Consider the following 26055-nt stretch of genomic DNA (forward strand, 5'->3'; position numbering starts at 1 on the left):
TTGTTTTTGTAACAGTTCACCTTTTGTACTTCCACTTATAATAACTATTGGTAATTATATCATTCTTGGAAGCAAGGCTGCCCCAAACACATTACAGTACTCCCTTACAGGAATTCCCCATCATGGGAGGTGGTCACAGCAGTGCCTCCAGGAAGCTCTATCACTATGAAAACATTTCAAGCTCTCTAACCTCCTCCCCCTCCCCCCCCCACTATCCTTCACACAGTTCCACCCCCCCCTCCCGGTAGAACAGCCTCGTGACTGAGTGAACAGCGCTTGGGGGTCGTAGTCCTAAGGGCCCGGGTTCGATTCCTGGCAGAGGCAGAAATAAATGGGCAGTGTCTTTCACTCTGATGCCCTGTTCATCTAGCAATTAATAGGTACCTGGGAGTTAGACACCTGCTATGGGCTGCTTCCTGGGAATGTGTGTGTTTGTGTGTACGTGTGTGTTTTAGATAAATATATGTAGTAGATAAAATAGAGGAAAAATAGAAACGCAGGGTCCAAGAGCTAATAGCGCGATTCAGCAGACACAAAGTAAATAAATCCCTTCCCCTTCAGAGATGCTGCTGTCTACATTCACCTTTCTCGTTAAATGATTCTCAGGCATACTACTAACACCTAATTAACAATACCACCTAATGTATTGCCCTCCTACGTTACTTCTATTGATAACTAACTGCCTACTTTGATGCAAAAATCTGTCAAAAAAATTGTAGAAAAAAGTTCTTTGTGTGGTCCCTGGAATGTATCCCTATTTTTCACATAAATAATACCTTCAAGCCAAATTGTGCAGCTTTCGTGGGAACACAGCCTCTGCACAAACCGAGGGGCACCATGTACATGTAGTCACTTCCTCACGTTAGATTTTCCAAATCGACTGTCATACTTGTCAGATTAATGCTCAACAAATATTTTTCAATTAATAATGTGTATACAGTATTTCTCATATCTAATTTAAATTATTATGCTACTGTACCTTTTCAGCATATTATTCTAACAACTCCCATAACAGGAATCAAAGATTATTTATTTTAAAATAAACTATAAATTAGGAACGTTTCGATCGCACAAAGGCAATTGAGAGGTGTCAACAGGTCAGCACATTTCTCTATACTGTATAAGCATACTGTATACAGTAATTCCGGGATCGATATCCCCATAGCTCAGTCTCTGACCGGGTCTACTGCTTACCTATCAGTAACTACAAGGGAGTGAGACCCAGGTCTGCCAAGCTTTTAGTACGTAGTGCATTTCTATACCTTGATGTTGATAGTTTGTGTTGTATTTACAATTAATGTTGTGAATGGTGAAGGCTTCCACAACTTCCTTGTGTTAAAGTGTCATTCACACTTCTGTGGAAATAAATGTTCCATTCACCTGACTGTATGGGGTCTCGAACCGCGGATTCCACACGTATGAGGCTGTAGCACTATCAACTAGGCTATGAATAGTCTTAAAAAGGAAAGTTTTCAGAAGCCGCATCCTGCTGCATACTGAAATTTTCAACATTCCCTGACTACTACTGATGCCCAGAGAAATTTCTGACAAATTCTGGGAATTCTGGGAATCTGGGAATTTCTGGGCTTTCTGACGATTGTTATTGTCAAAGTCTGCTATTCTATTTACTCCTACAGACCATTACAACTCAGGATGCTATTTTTATAACTTAGTGATTCCTGGAGAATACTTCAAGTTCTTTTTTGTTTTATAAATTTTAGAGTAGATGATTCCATCAACTACCAAACAGATTTCAGTTGGCATTGACCACATGTCAGTGTTTCTGGCACCAAACAAGCTACAGTAATTAGATAGCCAAGCATGTTTCCTTCAACTTATTCCTTAAGGTGTTTCCTCCCAGTTGGTGATTTCTATCCGGGTATTAGAACAACTGTATTTATTATCCCATTATCAAGTCGTGTGCAACACGAGGGTCTAGGTTGGACCAAAAGTCATCATATCTTCATTTTCTAAGGTGTGGTTTGGTTATTTCTTCAGCCATGTTACTGTGACTCATTGTCAGCATTGTCAAGGATGATGAGGATTATATTTCCTAATTTGAGTTTTGAACATGTCATCATGTTCATTATATTTATTCAGAACCAATGACTTACCATTGTGGTGCCAGTTAAACTGTTCTTCTCACAGACTTTTGTCTTGTTCAGTATATATAATAAGCCCTTTTATATAATTCTAGCCAATAAATTTCATTTTAACCCTATTTTCTGCAGATAGGCCATTGCCACCTTGTTTTGTGTGTTTCGCGACCCATTCCTTTACCTTACCTTGAGGTTACCTTGAGGTGCTTCCGGGGCTTAGCGTCCCCACGGCCCGGTCGTCGCCCAGGCCAGACCCAGAAATGTCTGGGCATTTCCCTGAACCCAACTATATATTCAAACACTTACACAGTGGTCACCAGTCCTTAATTAAGGGCACTTCATATTTTATCTTCTTAGTACCAGTCTTATTTTATCTTCTTAGTGCCAGTCTCAATTTGGGTGAATCCCAAGTATTATGTTACCGGCTGGTCTCTTCACGACTTTTTTACCGGTTTAGTGTGGCTGAAAAGTGTCCAATTAAAGTGGTTTATATTTCTCATCTCTCATTTAATTAAGGTCTTTTAGTACTTTGCGGTTAATATATATCAATCATACAAAAGGAAGCAGACTGAATTAAAAGTAAAATAAGGGAACAGAGCAATGACAACTTGAAACAATTAACATTTGTTAAGGGATGCAGAAAGTGAGCAACAAACGTAATCAATAATAACGGCAACAAAACATGCTGTAAACTCCGACAGTTCTACCAACATGACAGGGAACACTATTAACACCAACAATAAAGCAAATATAAGAGTTGTGTACAATACATCCACAGCAATTAACACACACTTCTAGCTACAGTACCAACAAGAAGATTATTACAACAGGTGTACAAAATATTTTGTAGTAATTGTGACAAAAAAAGAAAAAATTGAATGAAACCCTTCCAGAAATTAACATCTAAGGTTTCATGAATGTAAACATACATGCCACTGCTAAACAACAACAATGGCACAAGACAATTAATTAGCAGCCCCCTCGTGAACTTTATACAGATGCTAAACTCACCAGCAAAGAAGAAAAGAACAGACGAAAGTGCATAGAATAGGAAGCCATCAAACACTTCACCTTCTAACAGAACCAAGAAAATCTGTATTACCACTTGCCAAATTAATACTACTATAAAATATAGTGAGAAATATTTAATCCTCCATGCATGGCCATACCCTACCTTCTTCCTATATTATCAGCAAGCCCTGACTGACTGATAAACAACTGTGTTAGATCTTATTGGGTGCTAATTACTTACAGGAAATATGCTAACTTTGGTAAAGTTTACTGCTAACTTGGCGGTTCTCTACAACAAAGTCTTGTCACCAAGGACACCCAATACAAACAAAATATCAGCTAAGTTTGTCAAAAAGTTAAGAAATCAAGGTTTTATTAATGCTAAACAAATTTATGTTGTATATACACGTATACATGGGGTAGACTGATGCATATAAGGTTCAAGTGGGGAGGGGGTCCTCCAAGACGTCCTATTTACTAACGACGACTATAATAATTCTTCTTGCCATTGTGCAATACCTACTTAGATCGATTATAATGGCTAAATTCACAAATCTGCAAATAAAGAATATTTATCTTAAATGAATTTAAGACTATCATGCAGACTAGCACAAAAAGGGCTCAAAGCCGGTTGGCCAAGTGGACAGCACGCTAGACTTGTGATCCTGTGGTCCCGGGTTCGATCCCGGGCGCCGGCTAGAAACAATGGGCAGAGTTTCTTTCACCCTATGCCCCTGTTACCTAGCAGTAAAATAGGTACCTGGGTGTTAGTCAGCTGTCACAGCTGCTTCCTGGGGGTGGAAGCCTGATTGAGGACCGGGCCGCGGGGACACTAAAGCCCCGAAATCATCTCAAGATAACCTCAAGATAAGCCAGAAAAATCAACCTTACCTACGCTGGTTTTGGGCACTGTATTTGTATTTCAATTTTCCAAAAATTTCTCCTTTATAGTCCATATACAAATGTGATTTTACCACACAATAGAATAAAACTAATTTCCATACTGTATTTTTTGTTAAATTCGTTGACATGGATTTAAGCACTACTATTTATAGCAAGGCAGCCAGCATGCTTAACAAATTCTTGTATACAAGACAAAACAAAACAATGCAAACAACAGTCAATTAGTGCATACACTTGAACTGCAAGCTTAAATGCAATCACATACGAGAGACACTTCAATAATACGGGTATTATACACACAGGTTTACACACACACACATGAATTTTGTTAGTGACAAAAATATACAATAAGCAAACAAAAACATTATTATAAATGTTTAAAACATTTATAATACTGTATAAGAATGTTTAGCCAGTGAACACAAAGCAAATTCATAATTTATATATATATATAATGTTTCAAACAGAACATCAATATATATTACCGAACACTGTACTCCTACTCATCTTCAGTCTTCAAAATGTTAGTAATAATACTGTCAGAACTATTTAGCATATAATATTAAAGATCAGCGAAGAAGGTGCTAATTATTCAGATCTTAACTTTTAAATTTAATATCAGAAAAAAATATGCTAACCATTCAGACTGTCGCTCGTGGAAGGGACACACTTCATCCTGTATGGGTATCCCGGGAACATCAAGAGGCGAAGGTAACGATGACATTGATAATCTTAACGACGGGGTCACCGAAGCGTCGCTCTTGCAACTAGAAGTATCGGACATGCTAGCAGCAAAATCGTCGTCGTCTTTCTTCCTCATAGTGAAAGGCCGTTGTCTTAAAGTGCCTAATCCACGAGGTCTAAGTGAAATGTCTTCGATATCAACGCTTGGACGACTCTCCGCGTTTGAAAGTTGGCACTGGTCAGGAGTGGTAGGCCGGCTACTGGGTCTGTTGCCCTGATGTATATACGGAGAGCCCGTGTAATAGCTTACTGGCCACTGTGTTCTATTCATTTGGGCTGGATGTGGGGAAGGGTATACAGGAGGGTTATAACCAGGAACTACACTTGTACATGGAATAGCATGTTGCTGATAGCTTAGCGTATTTGATATTGGTTCACCTAAAGCCATATGAGTCATCAAAGTGGGGAGTTGGTGAGTTGTCGTGGAGACAGCAGGCTGATATTGCCATGGCTGCTGCACACCTACCATCACAGTTCCTGACACAGACGCAGTGGTTGGCATAAGGTACACTTGCTGTACAGATTGTTGTGGAAAATTTGAAGTTAGAGAAGGATATATAGCGGGACTAGAGGGTCGGGATTGCACCACTGGGGAAGATGGGCGTGACCTTGGCACTTGTGAGCCTCGCCCACGTGAATGGTGCAATCTGGAATATGAACGACCATGGGTCCCTCTCCTTGAAAATGCTGCTGGAACACAGCCCGGGTGGCCATAGTTCACACAACGACCACAGGACTGACCAGTTAAAGTGCCCCCTCCTCCAGGGTCGTCCCCTCCACGTCTGCTGGGGGAGAGACACTGTCAAGATGCTGCCTCGGCCGCACAAATGCATCCTTACCACTACATCATCATACACTTCCTCAACAAAATACAGTAATATGAATATCACTGTAAAATACAATGGTATGCATGAACTCTGTTATAAGTTTAGCTAAAAGTTTTTCCAAGGTCTGTAATCTATAGAAATACAGAGAACCACATTAACATTCAGAGGCAAATATTTTAAATCTTAAATTAGCTATATATTTATTGAAGCAACCAATGAACGTTGACCAAGCAGAATACTATTCACAACTTTACATTTACACTTATTCAAAGCTAAACAAAATTCATAACGTCAATACTAAGTATTACATAGTACAGAACATCTCGGTGTAAGTTAATAAAAAACTCACATCTAGGCTTCCATATTCTATGAGATATAATTGTATTAAACTGAGCAATGTTAGAATGTTACAACTTTTACATTAATATACAGTACTGTACTGTATAGGTGAATCAAGGATTTACACAGGAAACCATTTCAAGACACCTCTCTTTAAAACAGTTTGAATAGTATTTAACAGAGGATCTTATGGGAAAAATAGGGTGTTCTAAGACCAAGAATTACTTATAATATATATACTGTATATATACAGTATACTGTATATATATTTTTGTAAATACTACAGTATTTAAGGTAAGAGCAAAATCCACTGAATATAACATCACTCAAAGTTAAAACCAGCCATTCAAAGTTTGACAATAGGCTCCATGGCTTACCCACACCAAAACACTTCTTTTTGGTTAAGATTTTCCATGAAATTTGTTTACATACATAATCATTTTCCTACTTCCCATTTTCATGAAGGAGGAATCAGCTAGGGAACAACCAAGAACAGCGTACAGTAGTGAGAGATGGTTATACAGAAGATACTGAAGAAGAATATTAATTTTTCATTACATCATTCACACTACAATTCCACCTCGTTCGAACGGACAAATTAGGGCTGGACCTATTACCTTTTACCAAGGACTCAAGTTCATTGAGTATTTCCCCATTTTTTTGCTACATTATTTCCAATCGTTTTACTTTTTTTCTGACCCCATATATAATCACATGGTACATGGGTTAAACCCATGTACCAACTTCACTGATTAAAGTGATATGAAATGAACAGGTATATGGTATAGATATATATATATATAGATATATATATATATGGTATAAATGAACAGGTGGATAGTATAAATCCTGTGTTATAAATCCTACTTATTAAAGTGTGAAATGGAAGAACACCTTCAGAACTATTTAAGCGAATTGGGAAGAGAATGTAACATGTTCAAAGGTGCATAATACGAGTGGGAAAGATGGTTAAGAGCAGAATTCAGACTAAAATATACTGTAGACGCAAACACGTGATATTGAAGCAGTCATTTAATGAATTACAGTATATAACAAAAGAAATCTTAAAAACTGCACATGCAAACATGGATCAAATAAATCAAGACAAGATGATTAATAAAAGATGTACAATGGAACTTTGGTTTTCGAATGCCCCTCTTTCGAATTTTTCGGTTCTCGAGCTCTGTTTCTTCTAAAAATTTGACTCGGTATTCAAGGTTTGCCTCAGTGCTCAAGTTTGTTGATGCACATATGGGGTGACCGAGCACATGGCGCACTTCAGTCTACCACTGTCCCCCGCCTAGTAATGATCGCCTGGTTGATACCTGGTTAATGGGGTTCTGGGAGTTCTTCTACTCCCCAAGCCCGGCCCGAGGCCAGGCTTGACTTGTGAGTGTTTGGTCCACTAGGCTGTTGCTTGGAGCGGCCCGCAGGCCCACATACCCACCACAGCCCGGTTGGTCCGGCACTCCTTTGAGGAATAAATCTAGTTTAGTCTTGATGTCCACGGTTGTTCCGGCAATATTTCTTATGCTTGCTGGGAGGGTGTTGAACAACTGTGGACCTCTGATGTTTATACAGTGTTCTCTGATTGTGCCTATGGCACCTCTGCTCTTCACTGGTTCTATTCTGCATTTTTTTCCATATCGTTCACTCCAGTGAACAATATGCGCTTGAATTCTCTGTGACAAATTTCATTGTTTGTGCTTTTGTGGTTTCTGAACATAAAAGTTCTTATTATATATCACACCAGGGTTCCAAGAAAGTTAGTGGTAAAGTTCATCTAAGAGAATAGTTGAGAGGATGACAATAGAGGAAAAACAAAAGATCATTCATAGTGAAACAATGTGCTGAGTTAAACAAGTGTTAAAACGTTGGAAAAAAACAAGTATCTATAGACAGATTCTTACTAAGACAAGCAAGCAGTGAGCCACAACCAGGTCCTAGTGGTATGCCTGCGAAATGTAAGAGAGAGTACCCCAGAAATGTCATCACTGCTATTATAATGGAAGGGGACTCCCCTTCCAAACACTAACTCTCCTCCCCTCCCCCTTCCTCACTGTCTTCCATACGCCAACAGGAGTCCTTAATAAAGGTAAGATTTACTTGTACATACTGTAGTACAAAATATAAGTACAGAGTAGTAGTATGTATAAAATGTATTTTTATGTTAATATTTTTGGAGGTGTGGAACGGATTAATTCAATTTACATTATTTCTTATGGGAAAATTAGATTTTTGATTTTTTGATTTTTGAGCCAATCTATGGGAACGGATTAAATTTGAAAACGAAGGTACCACTGTACCTGAATGACAAAACGGATCCAGGAATAATAAGGAAGGCAAAAATGTAGCGGGGAAAACTGAAGTACTTCAGCATAGTGTGTGTTGTGCATACCAAAATGTTTTAAACATTTAAAGTACATGTTTAAATGTTTGAATGTTTTAAACATTCATAATAAGACACACTAATGTCTTTAAGCAAACACCATATACTAGCACACTGTACACAATGGCAGTTTAAAATTCTTTCTAAACTAAAAAAGTAAGGCTACAGTACAACAAAAATAGAATTACAAAAAATAATTTAGAATATGAAATGTGATTTAATATGTGACTGAGCGAGTATGAAAAGTTTGTTCCTAAGCAGAACCTACAATTGCTTACTAAGGCAAGAGCCTTCAGAGGTCACTGGACACGGTCATTTACAGTCAGGAAGACTGGCACTTTATGCCAGCACAGGGAACCTTTCAAATGTTCTGCAGGATTATTATCATAGTTAATTAACTTGTTTGGGGGTGAACCCACTCTTTGACTTACGGTGTGCCCCGTTTTTTAAGACTGGGAGCTTCCGGCCCACTTGTTGCAATGGCCTTGTGGCATATTTCCATGTGTAACCTTCTGGCTATTTTCCTCGTGCTGTGCCTTGTGGCGTTTGTTGGATATTCGAGTATACCTCAGATATATGCAGCATTTGACCATTCCCCCAGGATGCAACCTACAACAGTCAACTATCACCCAGGTTCATAATCACTGCTAGGTGAACAAAGGCTATGGGTCTAAGGAGACTTGCCCATACCCGTCGCCCTGCGTGGTATATCGTAAGGAATGCACTGTAGAACACATTATACAGCCTGGTATGCCTGTTAATTAGTTCATTCATAAATATTCTATGCCCCTTCAAGCCTTCCTTGGCATCGTGAGTGACTGTCAATGAAGTGCTCTCGACATCTTCAGTCAGACTACCTAGCCATTTCCCAACGACCACCCACAACAGGTCTCCTGGTCCCACATGTTGACGCAGAGAAAAACTGCACACAGCAGAAGCCAGGCCACAAGGGAGGAAATGGGGCAACCATTATTATTTAAAAAATTGTCTCATTTTGTAGAGGCTATTCATGCCCACTTTGTGTATTCCCCTCAGTACCTTGTGTGTTGTGATCATATCTCCTCTGTTTCTTCTAACTTCTAGGATTCAGAGATTCAGTTCCATTAGCCTATCCTCATGACTTAACCCCTCTTAACTCTGGTACTATTCTTGCTGCAAACCTCTGTTCTTTTTAAATTTTAGGTTTATGCTTCACTCCATGCAAGTGCTGCATATTCCAGCATTGGTCTAACAAATGTTACATAGATTTCATTGAAGGTGTCCTGATCCTACATGCTGCCGAAGTTATCCTGTTTGTGTGCCTCCAGTATTAGTGTTGGAATTATATTCTCTCCCAAATCATTCTCCCTTTCTGATTCCTGTAGTTGCCTTCCCTTCATGGTGTAGATGCCACCTAATTTCCTCTCCCTTTCTAATTTTCATTATCTTACACTTGTTAGGATTTAATTCCAGCAACCATTTGTTTGCCCACTTCTAGAGTTTGCCAATGACTCCCTAGCACCATTACCCTAAGGTGACAGGAACACCAGAAAGGTTCTCTGGTGCTAGTTAAGAATGTTCACCAACCTGACTGTTCATGACCCTCTCCAGTGGACTCTAGAAAGATTTTGCCCTAGAGAGCAACGAAGTAATGTAGCTCTGAAACAGCCAATGAACGTAGAAACTGTAAATATAATAAATTTTCCTTAATGCTGACAATACTGTACTTCCCTAGCTCAACAGCACAGCACAGTACTTATAAGGCATTATCAGTGCCTTTAAATTATTATATTCATTGTCAGTCACTAAATAAAGTATGAATAAAAAAATAAACCTAACCAAATCTTTCTGAATTTTGTGTAAACATCAATAATATGGTCACAAATGACCAATTATCAGCAGCCTCTTACAGGAGCTGCAGTGAGTGGCTCGTGTGAGTGGTTCGTGTGAGTGGCTCGTGTGAGTGGCTCCTGTGAGCTGCAGTGTGGGGCGCACACAATGTTTTTTTTGCAATTAAAGAGAACAATCATTCATGTGATACTGTTAACATGAAGTGAATTGATTCCCTTGAAAATTAGCTCCATTAAAAATACAAATGATCATCATCGTTTTGAACAAAATTTGTAATCAAGTCATTGAAAGTGTTTAAAGTTAGAAACTCTTTACGAAATTTGTTAAGAAAGTACAGTATATATAATAAAGGATTAGATTGGCCAAATTTGTATTTAGTAATATTTAACTCCATTAAGTAATATTAATCAGCACTTAAGAATACAAGCTTAAGACACTCGTCTTCAGAAGCAACAGATGTTATGGTTAAACTATTAAAATAATTTAAAAATTCACAAGATACTTTAATTCAATTTAAATTCAACACTTATTTTAACTACAATTTGCATGCAATTTAAATCACCAGTAGAGCAGTGTAGAATTACACACACAACATACACAAGGGAGCCGGTCGGCCGAGAGGACAGCACGCGGGTCTTGTGATCCTGTGGTCCTGGGTTCGATCCCGGGCGCCGGCGAGAAACAATGGGCAGAGTTTCTTTCACACTATGCCCCTGTTATCTAGCAGTAAATTAGGTACCTGGGTGTTAGTCAGCTGTCACGGGCTGCTTCCTGGGGGTGGAGGCCTGGTCGAAGACCGGGCCGCAGGGACACTAAAAGCCCCGAAATCATCTCGAGATAGAATGTCAAGATAACCTCTTACATACACCTCTTTGCCTGGAACTTGGTAACAGATGAACCTACTGTATTTCAAAATGACACAGTCTTATAATTGTCCATCCACTATATAGTAGTTATAGTAGTAAACCATTATATCCATAGACAGGATACAGATATGGGAAATGAAGACCAAAGAAGTCACAACTAAAGTCAGGATGCAACATGTCTCCCAATTACCAACTGACCCTTTTTCTATGACTAACTAGGATAACTCCCTGAACCATCCAAATCATACACCTTGACTCGCCAAGAGGACCAATACAACATGATTCACCTAGATCATAGAATTTCGAGACCGATATTTGAATCCTCCTTTACCGAGTAACATGAAGTAACGGCAAATTATGATCAATATTGAATTTACCGAGCTTGCCTCTAGGTAAACAAGCAGCCGCTATTGGGTTTATTCTGGCACAACTTCACCCTTTCTGGGCCAATGCTTTCTGCAATGTTTTTATAGAGTGACTGGGAATGTACCAGTGTTCCCTCTGGAGTGATTGTGGGAGTGTACCAGTGTTCCCCTGGAATGATTGTGGGAGTGTACCAGCATTTCCCCTGGAATGAATGTGGGAGTGTACCAGTGTTTCCCTGGAATGAATGTGGGAGTGTACCAGCATTTCCCTGGAATGACTGCGGGAGTGTACCAGTGTTTCCCTGGAATGACTGCGGGAGTGTACCAGTGTTTCCCTGGAATGACTGTGGGAGTGTACCAGTGTTTCCCTGGAATGCATGTGGGAGTGTACCAGCATTTCCCTGGAATGACTGCGGGAGTGTACCAGTTTTTCTCTGCAGTTGTGTGTGGGAGGAGACAGGTGCCTGTGTGGGTGTGAGGGCAAATGAGTGTGCCCAAGTTAGGGGACAAATGTTAAGAGACTAGTGTTGGTGGGTGGGAGGGAAGTGATGAATGTTGATGAGTGGGATGGAACGATAAGTGAATGTGTGTGGGAGGGAGCTACATCATTTTAATCAAGTATTTGGGGGGCCCTGAAAATTACTTGAAATATTACCAACATTTAATAACTTCACATTTAGCGACCATCCTGATTTAGGGAGTAGGGTACAGCCCTATATGTTCTTGAATTGCCAAATAAACTTCAAAATAGAAATCATAAAAAATTACAATAATTTTGTTAAAACCATGCCAATATATATTTTATGTGAATAAATGACCAATTGATACACAATCCGGTAAAAAATTATTCCTTCAAATACCTGCTAAATTTAATGAAGGAAGCTTCAGTTAGTTGCTTTTTAATATTACTATAAAATGTTTATCTTAGCATACCATGCACAATCAATTACTGTAGACAGTCCATTTGTTAGTCATGACATGCATGCATTTCATTAAATTACAAGTTACTTTGTATGCACAATTTTCCATAAACTATTAGCAATTTCCCCAACTGTCTTTCCAGGTATTGGGAAGGAAACATAGATGGTTTGCAAAGAGGAATTTTTTTGGATTATGTTGATTCATGAGAAATGCGAGGGAGGTGAAATATATAGAGGCCCAACTGTAATCAAACCCCGCATGCAGCTGCATAGAGTAGCTAGATTGTGGAGAGGTAGAAGAAAATATAGTTATGTTAGAACTGTTAGATGGGAAAATATGTTAAAAAAATATTGAAATGGAGAGAGAATATGTGAGAGTCAAATGAAGGAATGAAATAAAGTTGGAATTGAGAAGAGTGCACTTATATGTCATAGTATAAAGAGCAATAATGGTAGAGAGGACGGGCCAGAATATGTCTACATTTATTTAAAAGGGTGCGAGGCATTCAGGTGAAAAAATATAGAGCTTTGAGTGCATACGAAAATCCCTTTTCTGAACAGTGAACTTGGTTGTTACATAACGCAGGATCCCACTCATCTCCAGTTAGCATATACTACCACAGTCAGAGCACATCAACACCCCACTCTTCTATAGTGAAACACTACTAAATTGCTCCACTCTTCTCAGCACAATGTATTACCAGACACAAAGCTAAGAAATGGTGAATTTATTGGAAAAAAAATAGAGGATAAAATCAGTGCTAGTGTAACACTGAGAAATGAAGGAATCAGATGGTCAATTAATTTGTAATAATTCTTAATTAAAAGTATTTAGGAACTACAAAGAGAGTGGGGTAAACTCAGAGGCGAATCACCAGTGCTGAAAAGCATGAAACCTTGAGCATAAAGAAAATAACTCTGGTCACTGGTTGGTTAAGAGCTCAGACACACACAAGGGCCTGTCTACATACACACGCGACATGTTCACTAGTGTAGGATAAGCCCACCCGTCCCATGGATAATACAAGCTACTTTCTCAGTTTTGGTCTCCCCTGGACATAACGTGTAGCTGAGGCCACTTAGGACAGAATGTGAGGAGGTTGATGCTAGCACTTTATTGTGGTGTTGGTGGTACCACCAGGTGTCAGAAGAGAGTAATAGCTTCGTAGGCTGTTTGGTACAACAGCCTACAAAGCTAGCTAGCGTACAACTTGAAGATCTTTTAGATTCCAGATTACAACTGGAAAGGATTTTAATTTGAAGTTATGTCCATTTATGCCTACATTGAAAACTGAATAGAGTACATATTCTCCAGTGTCTTTCAAATGTCAGTAAGATCCCCCAGGAACAGCTGGAAAAGTTCTTGAGTGAAGAACATTGACCAGCTCTGACTTGGTCAGCTCCTAACCAGAGGTCAGTAGGAGCTTGCTTTATGAGCAAGTGGGATAGCTCAGAAAAGATGATCAACCTACAGAATATTAACAGGAAAATGGATAGATAAAAGCATGAAAATATGATAGATAGAAGCATAAAATAACTTTAATAAAAACAGTGAAGTTATTTTATTGTGCTTGAAATGCGCTTAGTATTGTAATATACAACTGTCAATACATCGCAGTGCTCAGTGCCAACTATCTATCCACTATAATACTCGAGAGGAAATTGACCAATACTAACGTTTTGGAGAACTCAACTTGGACGGAATGATCAATAACCAAGTCAGCTGGGCAAATAGGGTTAATGTGCTTCGGGTCTCCACCCAATTCTTTAACAGCATCCCGCATTGCTGCAAAATCCACGACTGCAGGTACTCCAGTAAAATCCTGAAATGTCAGCAATAGCATAAAAAATGGCAAAAGAATATATTCAAATACAGTCAATACATATTAAACAATATAAGCCTGCACAATCAAATCATAAGAATGCAATGAATCGATGAATAAATATTGAGGCCATATGATGGAATCAGACCAGCGTCCCTGACCTTCCCAGATGCAAGCACTACTGGTACTGTGTGGCCGAGGAGATCAGGGATGTAGGTTCAATTCCATCACACGACCTTAATATGCATTCATTTATAAACTTATCTGTAAATAAGAGATGGCTTAACTGAAATATAAATAGGCCACTAACACGAACATTTTAAGAAGAGGAGTTTCAAAAATATAAAAATGGAAAATATTATGTCAGTTTTCAAGAAATGAAGCAGGCTAGAAGTGTTATTACTGGCTAATATCCCTGGCAGCCTTTCCCTGCAAGGTACTAGAGAAAACAATCGGATATAGAATAGTCGAATGTCTGGAGAAAAAAATTATTTCCGAGAAATAATGGGTTTAATTAATAAAAATTAACAAAAATATAAATCATGTCTATCAAACCTAAATGAATTCTATGAAAGACTGAGTCAAGTCAAACAAGAAAGAAAGGGATAAGTGGACTGAACGTTCCACGGTTGTCAGAAGGCTTTTGACATTCTGCTACATAAAACCAGCGTTGAATGTAATGAAACGCCATTTTCTGGGTGAGACCCGGAGGCTCCCCGGAGCTTTACCGGCTGATATGCTAATGTCAGACTTTGGCATCAGTCATGTGTATGGAGTTCTAGGGCCTACCGGGGACCACGAGCCAGAACCTGGCCCCCTCAGAGAGGCAAGGGGAGCAATGGCCTATAGAAACCCCCGTGTGGTTGGAAGCATTCTATGTCTGCCATCGACCGGGTCAAGCATCCAGAAAGGTAAGCATTCCAAAACAAACCCCTATTCTGGTGAAAATTGCTACCTAAGCCGAACTAGTGAATAGAACTCTTCAACAGAAAACACGGAAACTAGTATGACGTCATACGTCACCGCGCCGCTGTCTGCGCAGCTCCCCCCTCCCCGGGAGGGGGAAGGGGGAGCCCCAGACCTCCCACGCCGGCTATCCACCCATCAGTTCTGAGGCTGGATGTCAAAACACGCGAAAAACGCCGACCGGAGGGAGGGAGGGTTGCCGGGGAGCCTCAGGGTCTCACCCAGAAAATGGCGTTTCATTACATTCAACGCTGGTTTTCTGGGGGGAGCCCCGTCGGCTCCCCGGAGCTAACTACCCACAGAGGAAGGTCAAAGGGACAAAACCGGGAGGCGGACACCACGCACCCCCCAAGGAGGCAAGACATCCGGCAGCAAACGCCAACCCAAGGCGCCACAGCCCCGAAAATCCCGGGAACAACACGAGAACCACGAGCAGCAAGGCCCCTGCACGAACACCAAAAATCCATGCCCGAAGACTGCAAGGCCACGTCGCCCAGACGGCAGCGAGAGCAGCGAAGCCACGAACGCCACAGGCATGAGGGAAGAACACAGGCAGCTTAGCCGCAAGAACACGGCTGACCACCCGGGACACCATCACCCGCGAACCGGGAAGAACAGAACCGGATCAACGCAAAACGCGCTCCGGACCCAAACGCCATGGCAAGCAAACAACAGCAGAGGGCCGCCACTGAACACAAAAACGACACACCCCCGGCCCGACCAACAAAGCACCAACAAACCCTGGACCCCTCCAGAATGCAGCAGCCCCACCCCGCGCCAGAAAAGATGGAGACTGCTGCCATCAAACAACCAAAACGCTAAAACTGAAGGAGCAAGAAAACACAGCGAACCGACCCCCAGAGGCAAAGGCCCAAAGGAAAGAGCCGACGAAAAAACACACCGGAACCGAAGGGGCACTACCAACCGAGGAGAAGACAGAGCACGCTGACCAGAGACCAGGATGGTGCAAGCGGCGCACGAACAGGCCGGAGGTGAAATGACGCACAAGACAGCTGACTAACGGTGCAGAAGCAACACCAAGACCGAAAGCAAGCTGAAGCGGCTCCGCCTGCGCCGCACGAAAAGAGGCGACAGTATGTGGCAAGACGACGGCCCCCAACCCCTACTAGAAAACCAAGCAGAGAGTAAACCAAGCCAACAAGAAGGACCCACCGAAGAAGGGACAGGAAAAGGAAGGACCGCCAAAATACCCCATACTGCCGCCAAGAAAACACGCAGGTGGGACACCTACCACGAAGCCACCTGACCACCAACCGGAGGCGAGACCACGAGGCAGAACATAAGCAGCCCCGACAAGGCCCCCCCCGAGCCCAGGAAAAAGGCGGAGCCGCGAGAAGATCTCGGGCGCGACCACCGAAACCCAGGCGGCACAAGGAGATGGAACGTCTGCCGAACAGAAAAACTCCGAAGCATGCAAGCCCGCCAGGAGTTCAGAAACGACGGGTCCGACGCGAGACATCGCAAGAACCCCCCCAAAAAAAGTAAAACAACAACAACCGGCAGGGCAAGCTAGGAAAACCAAAGAAGGCGGAAGGGTCGCCGCCAGAACAGGACCCGAACCAAGGGGCACGAACAACTGCAACAGACCGAGACAAAGAAGCACATCACAGGACACAGGCTGACCAACGCCTAAGAACACACGCAGAACATACCTGCTGCAGAAGAGGCAGGAAGAAAGAGCAGAAGCACAAAAAAAAAAAAAAACCAGGAGAACAACCAGGGGTGGACAATCAGGCAGGGACAAAAACCCCACGCAATCCCCAGGCACAAAACGGCAGCAAAGCGCCACTCCACAACCGGACACAGGAACAAGGACACGCCACCGTGAAACACGGTACCAATGCTCACGTGCAGCAGCAGCAGCAACAGGCACCACTGCAACATGCAACATGTAAATAGCAACTCCCCTCTGCAAAGGCAGAGAACGGAGCAGGCAGACCCCAGACAGGGCCAACGGAGACACGACAAAACCCTGCAGGCCCAGAAACCTGCACCAGGCGACCGACGGCGGAGAAAACCCCGCTCGATACCTGCTGGATGAGGTACTGGGAGCTCTTTTACACCTCAAGCCCGGCCCAAGGTCAGGCCAGACCGGCCAGAGGATGGCCCACCAGGCAGCTGCTAGGAGCAGTCCACCGGCCCACATACCCCCACAACCAGGACGGGCCGGAACTGCCATACGAAAACAGGCCAGTGCGCCCTGGAAGTCCACGGACGAACCAGCAAGAAGGCTTATGCTCGCAAGTAGGTCGTGTAACAAGCACAGACCACTGATGGTAATACAGTGTTCCCCAAAAGTGCCAATAGCACCACTGCACTCCACTGGTACTATCCCGCAAGTTCTACCAGATAGGCGGGACCCAAGAGCCAGAGCTCAAATCCTGCAAGCACAGCCAGGAGCCTCACCAGGTGAGTACACAACCAACCCTACAACCCCCACACCTCACAACATTAAAAAAGGAGGGTCCCCTGAATGACTCCAGCATGGGTTGGACATGCACATGAGGGGGACAGGAAGGGGTGATAAAGGGACAGTCACTGGTGTGCGAACGGTCTCAGTCGTACAAAATTATACCTAAATAAAAACAGGTATATGAACACCGCCGCATCCAGCGCCCGGCCAAAAGACGCCAGACCGCAGAAACTCACCTGGCGAATGGTGGCTCGAACTTGACACGACTCAACCGTGCCCAGAAGAACTTGGGAGCACCGCCAGGTGAAGACGCCAGAGCCGGACCCGCAGGAGAACAGGGAGAGGCGAAGGAGGCGGTCCACACCCATGACACAGAAAACCGCGGTGTCCTCCCCACAACTGGGAACCAGGACACCCCTGGTGCAAAGAGGCACATACCGCAGCCACGGAGAAGAACGAGAGGCGAAGCACTGTAGCAAAAAAGGGCGCAAAACCCCAGCACTGAACCATCGCCCAGACCAAAACAAACTCCACGGCGCATGCGCATAACACGCTGGCCGAACCGCACACCCTCCCTGCGGGAAGGCGCCAGCCAGGACTATTGCACGAGAAAAGGAGCCAAAAGAGGAAGCAGGAACAATAAAACCGGCCAAAGAAGCAAAGAGCCCAAAAAAAAAAAGGGAACCCAAACGGGCGACAAGTAGCCCAAACGGGCGACAAGTAGCCCAAACGGGCGACAAGTAGCCCAACCGGGCGACAAGTAGCCCAACCGGGCGACAAGTAGCCCAACCGGGCGACAAGTAGCCCAACCGGGCGACAAGTAGCCCAACAGGGCGACAAGTAGCCCAACAGGGCGACAAGTAGCCCAACAGGGCGACAAGTAGCCCAACAGGGCGACAAGTAGCCCAACAGGGCGACAAGTAGCCCAACAGGGCGACAAGTACTAGGAGCCGACAGACGTTCCAATAATGCGGGAAGTATCGAAAAACCTTCCCGTACCCTCGAGAACACAGAAGCCAACACTAGTCCCGAAGGCACACGAAGGCGCAGGCGCACCCGAGATCAAAAGTCACGCAGAACCCCAACGAACGGGGAAACATGACAAAAACACCGTCCCAAAAAGCGGGGGAGGAAACATCCACCCACAGGACGGAACCAACCGACTCAAAGGCCAAGGAACCGAGCCCGGGGAGGGGCCGACGTCCAACAGCACGTACGGCGAGTGGGGAGGAAAGACCCCACTCCGCGTAACCACAAGCCCCGCCTAGAGGGGGATAAAACCCCCCACGGGGTCTAACGGGGCCAAGGCCCCCCCCAAGGCAGCCCCTCCCCAGCCCCGGGAACCTACACGACAGGCCCCGGGGCCGAGCCGTTCCCCCAAAGCCCCGGCCGTACCAGAAAACCGGGGCAGCCGTGAAAACACTAAGGAAGGGAGCCCACTGGCAGACTCATACAACACGGCTGGAGGAACAGGCCCAAATGCCCTCGTCACTACCCCGGAAGGGGAATTCCCCGAGACTGCCCGAGTCTCAACACCACGAAACACCCCGCCCTGAACCTACAGACGGTAAGGAACCGGATGCAGGCAGGAAGGGTGAACCAGGGGAAAGACAAGGGGGCGTGGATGCAACCAACACCCCCAAGTCCCAAAACGAAATACAACGGGGCAGCCCCGGGGCTCCCGGGGAGGAAACCACGAGAACGTTGCCACCACCAAGGCTCAAGTGCAACGCCCCTGCTGCCCGCACCCGCTTTGTTAGCACAACTGGGTAACCGAGCCACAACGAGCAACCAAACTCGCAGGACACCGGGTCGAAGGTGTCACCGACCCCACAGGTAGCAGACGGAGGCAAAACAGAGAGTCACCCAGAGACAAAAGGTGAGAGCAACCCTCAAACTCGCTGGAAGCGAGGGGGGGGCTCTGGGGTCACATCCATCGGACCCGCGCGCCCCCAGGGGTTTCCCAGGGTCCCGAGCGTTTACTTTAAGAGGACTCGCGCTCAGGTAATCCCAGGCAGGGTACTGCTAACCGGCACCCAAGCTACCAAACAACTTTCTAAGAGCTGAACCCCCGGGACGTGTACACTCACGGGGACCTAGCAGGGGGTACCACCAGAAATACTCAGAACACAAGGGACACAAGGGGCAAGAACGAAGGCAGACCCCCCCACCAGGTATATAAACAAAAGAAAAAGAAAACCCCGCAAGAGGACAGCGTACCCAAGCGGAACAGAGCCGGCCGCTATGATTGGTAAAGACAAGCTGCACAGTACCCCGCGCCCCACCAGTGCAAACACCGCCCCTTACTCTAAGGCGAACAAGGGAGACAGAACACCCGAGCACACAAAGAGCGGCCGAAAACCAAGCGGTAAACGGCCAAGCAGGGGCAGGACCCAAGGAACTTGTGGAAGGTGGCCCCAAGCCCCAAGGGCAGTACTTACAGGGCACCTAGGGAAGGGAACCCTAGGCGCATGCAGCCCGAGTACTGAAGAATCACACCCGGCTCACGCACCACCTAGAAAACAGACACCACACTCTAGGTACAGTGCTGAAACAACCACTGGAGCCGGAGCACATAACCATTGCCTATAGCATCAGCCGAAGAACTGATGGGTGGATAGCCGGCGTGGGAGGTCTGGGGCTCCCCCTTCCCCCTCCCGGGGAGGGGGGAGCTGCGCAGACAGCGGCGCGGTGACGTATGACGTCATACTAGTTTCCGTGTTTTCTGTTGAAGAGTTCTATTCACTAGTTCGGCTTAGGTAGCAATTTTCACCAGAATAGGGGTTTGTTTTGGAATGCTTACCTTTCTGGATGCTTGACCCGGTCGATGGCAGACATAGAATGCTTCCAACCACACGGGGGTTTCTATAGGCCATTGCTCCCCTTGCCTCTCTGAGGGGGCCAGGTTCTGGCTCGTGGTCCCCGGTAGGCCCTAGAACTCCATACACATGACTGATGCCAAAGTCTGACATTAGCATATCAGCCGGTAAAGCTCCGGGGAGCCGACGGGGCTCCCCCCAGAAAAGAATGATATACAGTATGAATGGGAGGGGAAGGGAGGGAGGGAATTGTAAGGGGGAAAGTGCCAAGCTATTACGACTATATTGTACTTGGAAGGGACTCAGGATAAAGATTTGGGATGGGACGGGGAGGAAAAGGAATGGTGCCCAACCACTTGGACGGACAGGGATTGAACGCTGACCTGCATGAAGCTAGACTGTCACTCTATCCTCCACCCCAAATGGTTGAGCATATGAACTTGCTGGCAGAATTGAAACTGTACTTGAATAGATATGAAATTACCCGATGTAAAGAAAACAGAGTATAGTGTGAGATGAACAATCAAGAGTGGAGAGAGGAAATATACAGAATCCAAAAACTGTAATGGGTCCCCTCTTTTGTTCCTGATCAACAACTACCACTTACCTCAAATAGCAGATTCATTTATGTAATTATGTGTAGATCATGCTATGTTAATGAGAATAAAAACAAACGAGAGCTACAAAATATTACAGATGACCTAAATAGGCTAGAATAGTGGTTAATAAGTTAACAGAGTTCAATGAAAGTATGGAAGACAATTGACAAGAAAAGCAATAGACACTGACTGAGAGGAAGGCAGCTAGAAGCCTCAGCAAAAAAATAAACTAAGTGGCCATCAAACTGTCTCCTGCCAGGAGTACACTCAGTGTCAGTAGAGTGCACACAATTAGCAAACATAAGAGTAGTATTACACTACCTAAATTAAAATCCTTCATAATACTATTGGTGGCCTTTGTACAACCAGTTCTGAAGTCTGCAGCACCAGCGTACTTCAGAAGTTTCCCTAGGCTCGTACCTAGTGAAACATACAAGCTTACAAGGTTCAGACTTGACATCGCACTGAGAAATAAAGACAAAAGTGGAGAAGTCAAGACTGTTCAAGATGAGATGTATGATTAAAATACACAAATTGGAAACACAGGAGTGTAAGGATGTACACTGTCAATGAACAGGCAGTGATTGCCACATGGACTGACCTGAAGGAAGTATACAGTAGTTGACGTCAACTCAGTCCATACGACTTTAAAAGCAGATAAAACGAAGTTGTAGACAAGTGTAAGTAGCTTGCAAAAGATACCCGAAAAAGTGAATAGGAAGGCTGGTATAGATAAACCTCTCGACCTACAAGCACATCCCATGCAAGTGAAAAAAAAAGGAGGGGGGGGAGGGGGAATGGGGATGTGTTATTAGGCCAGGAGAAAGTATAATCAATAGAAAAACCACAATTTGCAGCAGCAAATTTAGAAAGTTTTCAGCAAGTTTAGAAAGAGCAGCAGATGGTCGACTCTTGTGTAAGATATTGTCACTTTAATAATGACTGAAAAATGATTTTACTTGGAAAATCTTTTACTAATTTACATAACTTAGTTTAAATAAATGAAAATAAATTTGTATTGGTGTTTAACCTATGACTCACCTGAAGAATAACACGGGCTGGCCGAAAAGGTACCTCAACTCCTTTGGCATCATTCTGTTTATTTTCCCAATCCAAAATATTGTCAACATCCTCTTTTTTCACCTGTAAAATATATACATATCTTAGTAAAATGTTGAGGGAGAAATCTAGCAGATTGTTTGGTAATTAGTCAGAATGTAGATGGTGATCTCTGCTTTACCAAGCTGTACCTGGAAAGGCTCAACTTTATGTAAAGCGCATTTTATCTAAATTTTGGACTGTATTTAGTATCGTCTAATGTCTTCCTAGCATCATTATGATCCAGAAGTGGTAGTTTGCAAAGTTGCCTAGTGTGCTAATGTGGATATCAACCTGCAGCAAATTTTAATCATAGGATAGTGGCATCTCCTTAGGAAGTGCATTGCTAAGAAGTTTTTCATATTTTGCTGTAGTGTACACTCAAAGCTGGAACACTGTACATAAAAATTTATATGATGCTTCCTACCTTTTTTAACACTTGCACAAATCGTTCTCAATTTACTTTCAAATCTCCAGTAAAACCTGAATACTGTACAAACTTCAGTGAATGCACAATACAAAACACTTGAGCTCGGTCTCACCTGGAAGTTATCACAGTTTCGAACAGCAGATTCCAACAAGACCCTGATGCTGAAAGGTAGCCGTTCTGAGAGGAAACAAGATAATATTTCAGAAAAGTAAATTACAAGGTCATAATATCTTTTTTATTTTTCTTATTTATTCTGTTAAAATTGCATTTGCACTAAAAATCATCAAAATTTTAATTAAAAAAAAAAAATTAAAAGGCCTTTGGCTAATGCAGACTTGCATTAGTACTAATGTACTGTAGTTTCAGATAATTGGGATGCCTCTGTTATCTTGAGTTATCTTGAGATGATTTCGGGGCTTTTTTTAGTGTCCCCGCGGCCCGGTCCTCGACCAGGCCTCCACCCCCAGGAAGCAGCCCATGACAGCTGACTAACACCCAGGTACCTATTTTACTGCTAGGTAACAGGGGCATAGGGTGAAAGAAACTCTGCCCATTGTTTCTCGCCGGCGCCTGGGATCGAACCCGGGACCACAGGATCACAAGTCCAGCGTGCTGTCCGCTCGGCCGACCGGCTCCCCTGTACTGTAATATCTTGTATAGATCTTTAAAATAAAGTGCCTCACAAACATCCTTACCATAGCGAGAATCCTCAAGACCAAGAAGATTGTAGTACTTGAAGCTGTCATCTCCAATCTTTATTTCAGACAGGATGTGAGAAAAGGGGTTTGGCCCTGAAATACAAACATAGGAGTATGTAATAAAACATAGGAGTAGGTAAATAAATGAAAAAGTACCGAATAAGAACAACACTGAGGAGTAATGATACTCGAAAAAGTCTTGCCCAACTATGCAAAGTTTACCATAATGGCAATGAAAGATAAAATAAATTCCAAAACAAAAATACAATGAGTTATTGTACTCACTAAATACATTGTTATATCCATTTAAATTAAACTATTGTACTGTAATTTAATAGTCATTATTAAAATTATGAAGTGATATAATAAAAACAATCACTAATTTAAAATATCATAAAATAAAATTCTACATAAATTAGAGATGATGATAATCACCTCTCCTCTAAAATTAATGGTATATCATGGATTAGTCTCCATAAGAACTTAACAGTTTCTAGTTAGTTAGTTTAGTTCATTTTTATGCACCCCATACCCATCTTGTGGGCGGTAGTGGAAAGGGCTACAGAGGCACATAATGGGCTCAGGGACTGAACCCCACAATTCATTTAGCTAAGCAAGTTACAATCTTGATGAGCTAGTTACAAAATTCAATATAAGTCGTCACATCAACACTGGGTTCGAGATCGACCACAAGTACAGGTTCTAAATTAAGCAACTGACATATGTGGAGAGCTAGTGTCAAAATTTATATGTTTGTCCTGCACACCGCCCCCATCCAGTGGGCAGCGGTGGATAGGTTACAATCACTCAGTTACTACCTACAGTTAGCAAACTGAGGATATTTGGCTAAAATTTCTGGTAGCAGATCATTTTGAATGAAATATTTACACATCGCTGGAACATTGGTTATAGAATTGTCTCTAAATTCACGTATCTTCCCATGCATGAGTTATGTAAGCCAGAACATAACTTTCTATTACATTTTGTGTATCACTCGAGGAAAGACTAGATGAATGTACCTTCCTGGGATAATTTTGTGCTCTAGTACCGACTGTACTTGATTCATTATCAAGATGCTACATAATATCCTTGGCTTGGTGCCTTCTTTTGATAATTATATAATTGTATCTATTATAAGCTGTAATTATTTCGTGGGTGGTAGAATCGTATGTCTCCAAAGTGATGATGTATCAGGACTCCTATGGATGTACTCGTAAAATAACAAAACAATACACCTACAGGGAACATACAGAAATACACGTCGCATAAATGCAAGGGAATATGCACAAAGGTCACAAAATAATGAAAACTCAACCCCAAACTCATAACACTGAACATTACAGTTCAGTATACAAAAACTTCCAGAGAACAGAAAATACAGTACCACGGAAAAGTCAACCGTGAATCAGAAATACGGACACTCGTTCGAGATTGCAAGCTCTTAAGGGTTATATTGGGTACTATGCACGAATAAATAACATCTTTTTATATGCTGTAATGAAGTGAACCATGGTAGTTAACGTATCCAAGAAGTTGGGCAGGCTAAGTGCCATGGTGCACAATAAATCTTTTCAGAAACTGTAACCAATGTTCCAGCGATGTGTAAATATTTCATTCAAAATGATCTGCTACCAGAAATTTTAGCCAAATATCCCCAGTTTGCTAACTGTAGGTAGTAACTGAATGATTGTAACCTATGTAATTAAACTAACTAACTGGCCAACATTAAACCTCCCTACTCGCAGACCAAAATTAATACTGTACTCATAAACGACATTATCCCCCGTTAAAACATGAAACAATAACGAGATCCTTTGAGCTAACTATAAGATGCCAAGATTATATCAAGAAACCTCCCGTTGGCCCTATAATATAGAGAAGATATCAGTAACATCAGACACCAGACCCAGTCACCATTGACCAGCTAAGAACCTAAGAACATAAGAACAAAGGTAACTGCAGAAGGCCCATAGGAGGCAGGTACACCCAGGTAATCAAGAAATATACGCGTATATACGTCAATATATGCCAATATATGAGACACAAGGGTGCCCAAAGGTGCAAATCAGCTGACTGAACCATGATCACGTAGTCCAAATCACTCATCTTAAACCTTCCCCTCCTTAACACCTTCTTCAGGAGGCCCTCAGGACCTCCTATCAGGGGACCGGACGCCTCCTTCAGCACCTCCTGCCTGGTGGAGCCCCTAGGGCGCCTCTAGGGGCCTGAACATGAGGGTAATATGGTCTCACCTTCGCTAGCCATTTCTACGTGTTAGGCGGCCTGGTGTGAGAGTGAGTGAGGGAGGGGAGGTGGGAGAGAGGGTGGGAAAGGGGTGGGAGAGAGGGAGAGTGATGGTGGCGACATCTCTGGGTAAGGAAGGGAGAAATCGTCCCCTCACAGGTGGCTGGCCACCCATGTAATTGATATTGGAATATGTTTATGGAGGTAAAATACGCATAAAGGGATGAGATAGCTCAAGCTATTCTCAATCCTCGTTCAGTACATCGTGTTAATATGTACGTAGATACACATCACAAGCAATATACATATTGCCAAACATTCTGAGAGATAGTATACATTTCCTCCTTTACACAAGTAGTATGGTATCAGAATTACACATAAATACTTGATCCCATGATCCACCTAGCCACCCATGATCCATCTAGCCACCCATAAACCACCTAGCCACCCATGATCCACTTAGCCACCCATGATCCACTTAGCCATCAGTCAGCCTCATTCAGCCATGTGATGCATGTCTAGCTCTCTTCATACCCATCTTGTGGGCGGTAGTGGAAAGGGTTACAGAGGCACATAATGGGCTCAGGTTCAGTCCCTGAGCCCATTATGTGCCTCTGTAAGCCTTTCCTCTACCGCCCACAAGATGGGTAT

General features: G+C 43.2%; 1 protein-coding gene across 2 annotated transcripts in view; it reads right to left on the reverse strand.

Annotated features, from left to right (window-relative positions):
- Positions 1-25528, reverse strand: part of LOC123745638 (cytoplasmic aconitate hydratase) — a 60913-nt gene extending 35385 nt beyond the window's left edge. The window contains exons 1-6 of one of the 2 annotated variants that reach the window (XM_045726388.2): positions 25413-25528; positions 23158-23253; positions 22575-22639; positions 21976-22077; positions 13971-14116; positions 4652-5539 (exon numbers count right to left, since the gene is read on the reverse strand). In XM_045726388.2, coding sequence (XP_045582344.2) covers positions 4652-5539; positions 13971-14116; positions 21976-22077; positions 22575-22639; positions 23158-23253; positions 25413-25425 — 1310 coding nt within the window. In that variant the 5' untranslated portion in view covers positions 25426-25528. The remainder of the gene's footprint in view (positions 1-4651; positions 5540-13970; positions 14117-21975; positions 22078-22574; positions 22640-23157; positions 23254-25412) is intronic. The other variant, XM_045726389.2, reaches the window with a different exon arrangement.
- Between the last annotated feature and the right edge of the window lie 527 nt (positions 25529-26055).

The sequence above is a fragment of the Procambarus clarkii genome, chromosome 71 (genome assembly GCF_040958095.1).
Source record: "Procambarus clarkii isolate CNS0578487 chromosome 71, FALCON_Pclarkii_2.0, whole genome shotgun sequence".
In the NCBI taxonomy this organism is placed as follows: Eukaryota; Metazoa; Arthropoda; class Malacostraca; order Decapoda; family Cambaridae; genus Procambarus; species Procambarus clarkii.